At 56.4% G+C, this 10,518-nt stretch overlaps 1 protein-coding gene across 1 annotated transcript in view; it reads right to left on the reverse strand.

The window, feature by feature from the left end:
* DACT3 (dishevelled-binding antagonist of beta-catenin 3) overlaps positions 1-6,617 on the reverse strand; it is an 8,927-nt gene extending 2,310 nt beyond the window's left edge. Inside the window, exons 1-4 of the mRNA XM_004693965.2 lie at positions 6,317-6,617; positions 1,387-1,483; positions 1,066-1,218; positions 7-189 (exon numbers count right to left, since the gene is read on the reverse strand). Of these exons, the coding sequence (XP_004694022.1) occupies positions 7-189; positions 1,066-1,218; positions 1,387-1,483; positions 6,317-6,565 (682 nt within the window). The 5' untranslated portion in view covers positions 6,566-6,617. The remainder of the gene's footprint in view (positions 1-6; positions 190-1,065; positions 1,219-1,386; positions 1,484-6,316) is intronic.
* Between the last annotated feature and the right edge of the window lie 3,901 nt (positions 6,618-10,518).

Consider the following 10,518-nt stretch of genomic DNA (forward strand, 5'->3'; position numbering starts at 1 on the left):
TCGGGCTGCGCAGGGCCACCGCGTGCAGGGGGCTGGGCGTCAGGAAGGGCCCTGCGCGGGCTCGCCTCTCGGCGGAGGAGCAGGCCTCAGGGCCTGCAGACCCCGCCGCTGTCGGGTAGGGTGCAGAGAAGGACCTAGGCACCGGTGCTCTAGCGCTCACCGCCTCAGGAGCGCTGGGGCTGGCATCTCCTAGGGGAAGAGGCAAAAAGGGGGAGCGTGGAGAGGTCCTCGGTGAGCCTCGCAGGACCTGGTTCCATCTCTCTCTCATACACCCCTCCTCATCAGTCCCCCACACCCCTTATCTCACTTGGGGATCATAACAAATCTTCACCAGACTATGGGGCATCCATCCTGCTTCTCTCTACGGTCCCTAACCCCTCTTCTGTCTTCATTGTTCCCCTGGATGGCTCACTAGGCTGTGGCCACAGGGCCTTTGCACTTGCTGTGCCTGCTGCCTGGACAGCTCCTCCCTCAGGATAGCTGCTTGGCCCACCTCCTTACTTGGGAAGCCACTCAAATGTCAGTCTCGGTAATACCCTCCCTCCCGTCTTGCCATAGTTTCTAAAATTGCAATTATCTCCCCCATTCCAAGGCACACACCTTAGCCCCTTTTCTAGCTTTTCATCATACATGTATCTAGTACCCTATATATTTTACCTATTTATCGTGTATATGATAGTAAGTCTCCCACTAGGCTGTCAACTCCATGACGGCAGGGATGTGTTCATGGCTGTGTCCCTCAGGATCGTGACTGCTAGGGCAGGATGTAGCAGAGGCTCTAAATGTACTTGCGCAAGGAACAGCAGTTCCTGCTTACTGAGCATCTGGCAGGGGCTAGGTCCAGTGCCTCAGGGCAGGGAACCCTCACGAATTCAAAGCTTCCCTGTGAGCTGGATGCTAAGACTGACCCATCTTAACTGGAGAAACAGGCCCAGAATGAAGGCATGTGCTTGAAATTGCACGGAAGGAATTGTCACGGCCAGGATTCAAATCCAAGTAGGTTTCAAAAGCATCCTCTTACTGTCCATTTCCTGGCTCTCAGGGCCTCAACCCCACCCATCTTACCTAGGGACTTGGGCCTCTCGCTCGCATAGATGCCCCGGGGTTCAGAGGGACCCAGGCGTCCATAAGAGCCAGATCCAGAGAAGCCGCTGTCCCCACAGAAGGTGGAGGGTGGTGAGTCTGGGCCTCCTGTGGAGCTGGGGTCTTCATAGAAGCCTGCATCCCAGGGAGAGGGGGAGAGACGATCAGGGAGGCTGAGTGGGGAATGTAGGGGTGGGGAAAGGAGGAGAACAAGAGGCAGAAACAGGGGAGTCTGAGAGATGGGGGATAGTGAGGGAGATTGAGGTATCCCAGGGAGATCCCGCTCCCTCTCCCGGTGCTCACCTGAGCTGCGCCCGCTCTCCTGTTCCAGGCCCCCAGACTCCAGGCTCAGGTCTCCCAGCTGCTGGCCCAGATCCCAGATAAGCCCAGGCAAGGCCTCCTGAGGGCATGGGGAGAGCAGATTGGTCAGGAGACCCCCCCCCAGTCCTCTGCCCACTGGTCCCCTATTCCAAGGGGCTCATGGGCAGTTTCACCTTGACAGTGATGCTCAGACTTCAAAAGCAGAACCTGAGTCCATGGGTCTCCCTTGAGATTTCCATCCCTTCATCCCCACTAGAAGTCTTTCTGTTACTTGTGCAACAACCAGCTCATTTCCTTTGGGCCTCAGAATGTCTGATCCCTGGTCCCCTCCCACCAGCTGTGCTCTCCAGCTGTGCCCTTAGCTCTATAACCCCTGTGAATGTCCCTCTTTGCCTCCCTGGTGGCGCAAGGGCTTAAGTCTCAGCACTATGAAGCTATCAGCAGCCACTGCAGATTGAGTTCGATCCCCAGCCAGGGAGGTGACCCACATGGCACAGCAGACCTCTCCTGTCTCCCTGCTGCACCCCTCAACAGTGGATTTCAATAGCTCCGCATGTTCTGCACCCCACTCTGTCTCTGGTGAATTCTCTCATCCCCTTACCCCACACCTCTGGCCTGTACCCCAGTTCTTGGATGAATAAATAAAGTAAATCTTTAAAATAAATAAGTAAATGTCGCTCTTTGATCTAACTTTAGGTCTTCTATCTGCAAATGCAGTTCTCTGCTACAAAGCTGGTGTCCAGGACCTGGCAGGGCCCTTAGCCATTGGTGGCATGGCCTCGACCTTCTCAGATGCTCCTATTTTCCCCACCGCCCCTCATCACCAGGAGAACTTTCTTTGACAAGGCTTCACATCCTCCCTGCTGCGGACTGACACCCTGAAGTGGTAAGAAAGGCCACCACGACTCAAAAGAACTTTGCTTCTACTGGCGGAAGCCCCCATGGCTACTGCAAGGTCCTTGGGCACATAGCCTGAGTGGTACCCCAGCGGTGAGCCCAGGGGCTCCTCACTTCCATTGCCTCCCTGACACTCCCAGTACCTGTCGCCACCTCTCAGGCCCAGAGGTTCCTGTCGAGTCTACCCCATCCTTGCAGCAGGACCCGCTCCTTATGGGGTGTGGCTAAGTGAACACAGAGGGGAGCCCCCAGACTCGAGGACTTAACCCCTTTTGGGGAAACAAGGTCAGCGCCAAGAAGAGTTTCACACGGGTCTGGTGAGGCCAGAGGTGGCAGCAGCCCCAGGCTGACGGTTGACCCTCAGACAAAGGCAGCTTGTCTGGACCGCAGGAGGGCGGGGGAGGAGGAGGGGCCTGGAGGGCCGGCGCCCAGCCCTGCCTATTTAGGGCAGAAAGACCAGCCAGCCTCCCCGCAGACACCCCCCACCCCCAGCTTCCGATCCCGGCTCCTGCGGCTGCTCATTTGGGCCCTACTTCCCCACCCCTCCCCCACCCCAGAGAGAAGCCCCCATCTGGGCTTGTTTATGGAGGAAAGTCAGCAGATCCTTCCACTCTCTTCCCCTCTGGGCCGCGGCCCTGGGTGTGCAGAGGTGCTCAGGGTGGCTTCCTCTTGGAGCAGCTCCCAGGAAGGCAGCTGGCTGGGCAGCAGCGGAGGGCGTCTGGAGTCAGGACCCGCCTTAACGCAGATCGCCCCTGGCTCCCTGTTCCAGCCGCCCCGGCCTGCTCGAGTCCCTTGCCCAGGCCCCTGGGCAGTGGGCTGGTCTCCCCCGACAGCCTGCTAGCAGCTCACTCCCGGGCTTCCTTCACATCTTTGCTTAGGAGACCTGGCCCTTGATGGCTCTTTCCAAAGAGCCCCCCACCCCCATCCTCACCCCTTTGCTCTGCTTTGAGGCACCCCCCCAGGAAAGATCTGGCTCAAGGTTACTTATAGGCAGATTCTGGATGTTCCCCCTCAGTCACTGTCCACCAGGAGGGCAGAAATTTTCCTTCTCTACAGCAATCACCCCCACCCCACCCTCCAGTGCTTGGCACAGAGTAGGTGCTCATGCAGTGTTGGGGGGAATGAGTGGCTCAGGGGGGTTGTGTAATCGCACACCCCTAGGCAGGGCGCCTTCTTCACACCTGGCTGGAGGGCAGCTTTGGGGCCACCATGGTAGATGTGACCTGTGATCTGTTAGCGACCCAGGACTGTCTACACCGCAGAATACCGGAGTTTTCCGATGGAATGAATCCCTCTGTAGAAGCGTCAGCCAGATAGAGCATGTAGTGGAGACAGGAGCTGGGCGGATAGTCAGAGGGTGGCCAGTTACCTGGAGCCTGTTAAACCTGAGTGACTCGGGTCTGGCGCCCAAGAACTCACACTTCTTTCAATCAATAGGAAGTTCTCTGGTGGTGCCTCGAAGCCACACTTTGAGAACCACAGGCGGTCTCTGGGATCGCCCCTCAGAGACTGGAACTTGTAAAGTAAAGGCAAACTAGCTTCTTAGAGTTTTCTGTGAGCAGAAGCATTGGAAGGGGTCTCAAGGGTCTTCCAACAGGTGCCTGTGGTGGGGATCTCAGGGAGGGGCTGCATTTAGGGGGACAAGAGAGGGATGAGGGCAGAAGATGGTAGAATGAAGGATGACTTGGAGCCACATTGCCAGCGCTCAGATTCAGTTCGGCTACCTCCCAGCTGTGTGGCGTTGAGCCAGTTACTACACCTCTCTGGACCCCTTGTGTGTTTGTGGGGTTGTGAGGAGTTGATGAGTTGAAACAGCAGTTTCTTTTAAAACTTAATACACACTAACTTGTATTATTATAAGAAAACTATGGTTCTTTCACTAGTTCACTAGTTAAAAACAAACATCAAGGAATAGATGGGGGGTAAAGTCTGCAGGTCTAGTCTCAGTTCTTCTCTGCAGGAAGAGCAGGAGCTAAGAAGAGGCCCCCTCTTCCCCATGCCTGGACCCCACCACGCCCAACCCCAATCTACACATCTCTGTTTGAAAGTCTTACCTCAATCCCTCTGACTGCAAAGGGACAAATCTTTAAAAGACCAGAGGTGCTTGGCCGGATAGGGGTTCCCTGCCTGCCCCCAATGCCCCTCCTCCATTGCCAGCCCCTTTGCCTTGGTGGGAGAGAAGGGGACCGCGCCCCATCCGGGATTCTTGCCTCTTGCCCCTGACTTTGCCCTAGTCTGAACCTGCATCCCTGTCACACCTATTGGAGACCAATCAAGTCTGCCTCCTCTTTCTGGCCTCAAAGGGGGAGTGCTTTCCAGCAGGGGGTGGGGAGGTGGGAGGGGTAAGCATCTGAAACAGAGGCTGGGGATCAGAAGATCCCCCACCCGCTCTTCAGAAGGACCCAGGAACCCCCAGCACCCGAGTTTATATTTAGCGCTTCTGCGCTCCTCCCTCGGTGCGCTGTCTCCCTCCCGCCGCCTGCCACCGCCTCCTCCCGACGCTGGGACGGAGCTTTGCCTGGAGACTGTAGGGAGAGAGGCCTCTCCACTACCACCTCATGGGGGGGTGAGGGGCGGGAAACTGAGCGCTGGGGTGGGGGAGGGCAAACAGAGGGACAGAGAAGGGGAGAACAGGCAGCAGAGATGGGGAAGCTGAGGGGTGACAAGGGGGAGATGAAGGAAGCGCGAGGGACAGACTGGGGGCTCAGGGAGGAAGGACACGCTTGCCCTTCCCGTGTGTGTCTTCCCCCTCCTAGAGATGGGAGGCGCCTTTCCAGGCCCAGCCAGCTGGGGGTGGGGGGGAGCTGGGGAAGGCCCCCACAACGCGTCTCTAACTTTGGAGGGGGTGGGGCCTCCCACAGCTGTTTCGGTTTCCAAGAAGAATGTGCAGGGTCCCACTCCCGATCGGGGGAGGGGCTGGGCGGGCAGCCCCGGAGTCCAGCTTCAGACCCTCTCCTCATTCCCCATCTGGGGAGGGGCAGTGGAGGTCAGCAGTAGGGAGCGCCCCCTCCCCCTCCCCCTAGGCTCAGGTTTCCCCAAACGGGAAGCTCTGACCACACACAGGCTTGGGGATGGATCTGCTAGTAGAACCAGGGGTGTGGGCCCTGGCGGATTGGGGGGAGGGGAAGAGAGAGCTAGGGCCAGGGATGTGGGGCAGGAAGAGAGAGGTGTAGAAATGCCAGGAGAGACCGAGGAGAAAGACACAGAAAGTCACAGATGAGGCAGTACAGAGAGGGTACCAGAAACCCAGGAAGACGCCAGAAGAATTAAGGGGTGACACAGGGCGAGAGGGGTGGTGCCTCTTTAAGTCATTCAGGAGACCTCTGCCTCAGCTTCCACCATTAGAGCACCCATGGAGTCCAGGGGCTAGACTTCCAGACTACTTCGGCTTGCCTCCTCTTGGCATAACCAGGGCTGGGAGCAGGTAGGAGAAAGGGGGAAGTGTCACCCGAGGGTCAAGATCTGCACGGGGTCCTCAAGGACTGAGAGTTTCAACGATCCCTCCCTCGGGAGGCCCTAAGATGCCCTACCCCTACCCCGCCCCCTCTGGAGATCTCCAAGCACACCAGGACTTAGGGAAGATGGAGACCTGGGAAAGCGCCCGGAGGGGGGCATGTTTGGATCCCAGGCTGTGTGACCTTGGGTGAGTCGCTTGCTCTCTCTGAACCTCAGTTTCTTTTTCTGTAAAATGGGGGCCATCATTCCGAAGCCCCCATGCTGCAGGAAGACCACGCAAGCCAAGCACTCAACCAGGGTTTGACACGTACTTACAGCCTAGGAGGATTTTCTACGGGGAAGGGATTTTCAGGAGGCTTCAGCGGAGGCGATGCAGTCCCCCCTTCGCCAGATCCCGCCCGCCGCCCAGACTCCCAGGTCTCGAGCCCCACCCCCTCCCCTATCTCCCTCCCCCTCCCCCACTAGGGAGGCTGTCCGAGCTTCCAACCCAGACAGACAGACAGGCAGGCAGACAGATACAGACGGGGGCGAAGGGACAGACGGACAGGCGGCCCCTCACCAGCTGCTCTTCCAGGGCGGCTGCGGCCCGGCGCGCCGCCGCCGCATCTTCGTCCTCCTCGGCGTCCTCCTCGTCCTCGGCCTCGGCGCCCCCCATTCCGGGCTGGGCCAGCCGCAGCGCCTGCTGCACGCGGTACTCCTGTCTCTCCCGGAGCCAGTGCAACTCGCAGAGCCCGGCCAGGCTGCCCTCCAGCCAGCCCCGCAGCCGGCCCCTTTCGGGGCTCACCGGGAACGAGAAGGCCCGGATCATGGCTGCGGCCCCCCGCCCCAGCCCGGCCGGGCCCCGCGGCCACCCCTCTGCCGGTCCCACCTCCCCGCCCCAACAGCCCGCCTGCCCGCCCGCCCGCTGGCCCGGCTGTCACCGTCTCATCTGCATAGGCGCCCGCCCATTGGGCCGCCCACCCGCGCCTTATCTGCATGGCCACGCCCCCGGCGACAGAGCAACAGTCGCCTATTGGGTGCCTTGCCTTACGGCACATTCGGCCGTGCACCCGCGCCCCCAACGGGACGCATGCTCGCTACGGCCTACTCGCTTTGCTTAAGGGCGGGCCTCGCCACGCCCCCCAATTGCTTGCCTTAGGGCCCTGGCCACGCCTCCCTCGCGTCACAATGAAACAAGCCCACCCTTACGCCTAAGTCATTGGTCTCTGCGGCCCATTCGCAGCTGGTTCCGCCCCCTTGCGGGCGAGTGCTGGCTACCATTGGGCTGTCCTGCGGGAGGGGCAGGGGAGAGCTATAAATAGAGAATGGGTCCACGTGACGGGTTGGCAGCGGCTCCTCTCCCTCAACCCCTGGAAACCCTGAGCTGAGGCTGCGCGGGTTGGGGTGGGGGGGGTGGGGGGGCGGAAGGGGTTAAAGAGTCGTGTCCTATTCTGCCTCCTCTTCCACGAAGTCTTCCAAGACACTCAGCTTGTAAAACTTGAGGGCCAGGCCTGCTAAGACCGACGTTCCCCACATCTAGTGATGCTGCTGGTCGGGTCGACTTCACCCGCCTGCCAACAGTTTAGAAATGCCCCTTGTTTGGTTTCATGTTCTGCTGTCACTTTTTGAAATTTTCATTTTTAGAACAAAATCGCCCCGTACTTTGCATTTTGCACCAGGACCCGCAAGTTATGTGGCCAATCTGTTTCTAAGAGTCAAAGAACCGTCCTACCTCGCCCCCTAGAATGACAGACCCTGGGTGGGAGATTCTGAGAAAAGAATCTGAGCATCTTTGTCTCCCAGACGCTGTGAGGCGGTGCGCTCACTAGCCTGCGATTCCAGGGGCTTTTGTTCTACCGTCTGAGAGGCTTTGTTCTTAGCCTTCTAAGATGCTCTGTTCTCACGTTCAGGGTCCTCAGAGCCGGAGCCTGACATTGGTTTCCAAGGTCCCTCCTCCCTCCCCAGACCCCTGGAGCGGGGCTGGTGCCCCCTCAGGTGGCGGCCTGTGTCACTACATCGGTGTGCGTCCTTTAAGGATCTCCACCTCCAGGTTGATACCCATTTCTCAGACTTTGGCTCCTTAAAAGCCAATGTCCAAGAGTTCAAGGAGGACTCCTCTCTTTTATGGTCTCCGTGCACCAGGCGACCTGCTCCTGAGCTGTTGAGGAGTGGTAGCATTTGACAGTAAAGACTGCCTGCAGGTTACCCAGCTCTGCCATTTTTCCAGCCAGTGACCTTGGGAAACTGCGTCCCTACCCTGTGCCTCAGTGTCTCCATCTCTGCCCACCTCTGCCAGGTAGCCAGTGAAGAGGAACCTGTTGGGTTGATGTAAAGCATGCATCGCTGGCATTAATCGTGCTATTTGAGTGACCAGAAAACAAATACTGATTAAAACTAAGGAGAAACTGCAGGGACAGAACTTGGGCCATGAGATGAGTCCCTAGAGCATCACTGTCACCGGTACCGAGACTGTCAGCAGCAGCGCCTGACTCTGGCTGTGTTGCTGGAAAGTCCGGGTGGGTTAGGCAAGGAGGCGGCTTGTTAGGGGTTGTTAGGGTGTCATTTACAGCAGAAACAAAGTGTGATGACAGATACTGAGTCCTAAGAAGGGGCTGCCAGGCTGTAAAGATGCACAGGGATCCTGATTCAAAATTAGGAAAGAAAGGAAGCGGTTCCCAACACAATGGAGGGGTGAGCTAGGAGTTGGGGTGTGGCACAGTGCTCAATACAAGCCAGAAGGTAGAGGGGAAGACATTAATTCTTCTGTAGGTTTTCTGTAGGTCTTTGCAAACTGGGGTGTTAAGTGAAACCATGTCCAGATAACAAAACCAGATCCTCAAGAAAGGAGCTTTCATTCAACAGCCAGGATTGTGTTATCTTTGTCTACATGATAAGGAAAGATACTGAAGGAAATAGCATTATTTGAAGACCTGTAGAGATGGTGTTGAAGCAGGATGTTGGAGGTAGATAATCAAAGATCACCTGAGAGTTGACTGAAAGCCCAAATAACCTCATGGGCCCATACACAGCAGGGCCAGGGTGGGGATGAAAAAAGGGGGACTGGGCTTCCCCTGGTGGTGCAACAGGTTAAAGTACAGCACTATGAAGCTGGCACAGCGGCTTCAGCACAAGTGCAATCCCCAGCCAGGGAGGTGACCTATATGGCATGGCAGATCTCTCCTGTCTCACTCATAAATAGTGAATAAGAAAGAAAAGGGGACTGTCAGGGTTCTCTTTTTTTTTTCTTTTTAAAATAAGTTTTTTTAAAGGTTTATTTATGCATACAAGAATTGGGGTACAGGCCAGAGAGGCAGGGGCAGTGAGAGGATTCACCGGAGGCAGAGTGGAGAGCAGAACAGATTAAATGACCAAAATGCACTGCTGAGGGGAGCAGCAGGGAGACAGGAGAGGTCTGCTGCGCCCTGTGGGTCACTCCCTGGCCAGGGACCAAACTCTTGCTGCAGTGGCTGCTGATAGCTTGATAATGCTGAGACTTTAACCCCTGTGTGCCATCAGGGACGCCTGATCTGTGCCATTCTTAATGATCATGGGCTCTTGCTGGACAGGGTAGGCATGTTGCTGGGGCTGAAGGTGGTATTAGGAGCCTGGAATGCAGATAAGCAGATCTTGACTGCTTGAGCCTGCCGGAGAAGTTGATGGGTTGGATTCTGTTGTTGTTATTTTGGGAGGTGGAGAGCAAGGTAATGGATTAAGATGAATTGGAAAAGTCATCCTGGGAGAGGTCCTCTCACCCACCTGAAGTTAGTGCTCACATTCCTGACTGACAGGATATCCACTCCTAGAAGCTGTATCCGAGAAGGTTGAGTAAAAAATTGTGTGACCACACAAGAGTGGTTTATACAAGGGAAAACTGGCTAACTGCCAGCTGGGTCTCACCACAGCCACTGACCACTGTGGCAGGGAAGGGCTGAGTTACCTACAGGGTGGGTGTGGCCAGTGAAAGCTAAAATAGGGCCGGGAGGTCTATTAATGGGGACAGTCACTTCCGGTGTGGGTTGAGGGGTATTTATGGACATAAAGGAGAAAGTCAGCTGGAAGTGAGTCTGGGTAGAAAATCACATTCCAGTTGGTTTCCATATGGGAAAGTCCAGTGTCCCTTTTGTTTGCATTTGCATGTTTCTGTCAAGGTTAGCACTGGAGCCCTGATCTTGATTGTGGTGGCCCGGGCCTGACAGGATGGACTGTTTTTGCCTCTAGGGTGTGGGACCTTTGCAGTATTGTGCGGATCTGATTTTACCTGCTGGGGCACCCTCGCAATGTCAGACTGTCTCCTGGAGCCCTGCAGTTGGCATTTTCCCAGTCCACACTGTTTTGGTTCAGGTCTTTAATTTCTGGTCTCAGGACATGAGCAGTAGGAGTGGGGCTGAGACAGAGTGCATCATGGGGACGGATGTCTCTAGTGTCTACACTCTTGGATCTTAAAATGCTCTGGATCTTCCTGCCATGGGTTGGGGGATATTTATGGACACAAAGGAGAAAGTCAGGTTTTCACAATGGAGCCTATGACCTTCCCACTAGTATAAGCTCCCATGACACCCCCAGGCATTCTGGCTCACCTGAAGAGCCTCCTTGAGACTCATGGAGCTTTTTAGCTGCAGCTCCAGAGCCAACCAGCAGATGGGCTAGTTGATGTCAGTCAAGAAGGAGCCCTGGCCCATAAGTGCTGGTGATAACCTAAGCCCACTGCTAACTAGGGGACTCAGAAATGTTTTTATGGTGTGTGTCTTAGCATGACCAGATGCAACAACTTCTTCAGTGCAT

The sequence above is a fragment of the Condylura cristata genome, unplaced genomic scaffold, assembly GCF_000260355.1.
Source record: "Condylura cristata isolate star-nosed mole 26May11 unplaced genomic scaffold, ConCri1.0 scaffold00041, whole genome shotgun sequence".
Lineage (NCBI taxonomy): Eukaryota > Metazoa > Chordata > Mammalia > Eulipotyphla > Talpidae > Condylura > Condylura cristata.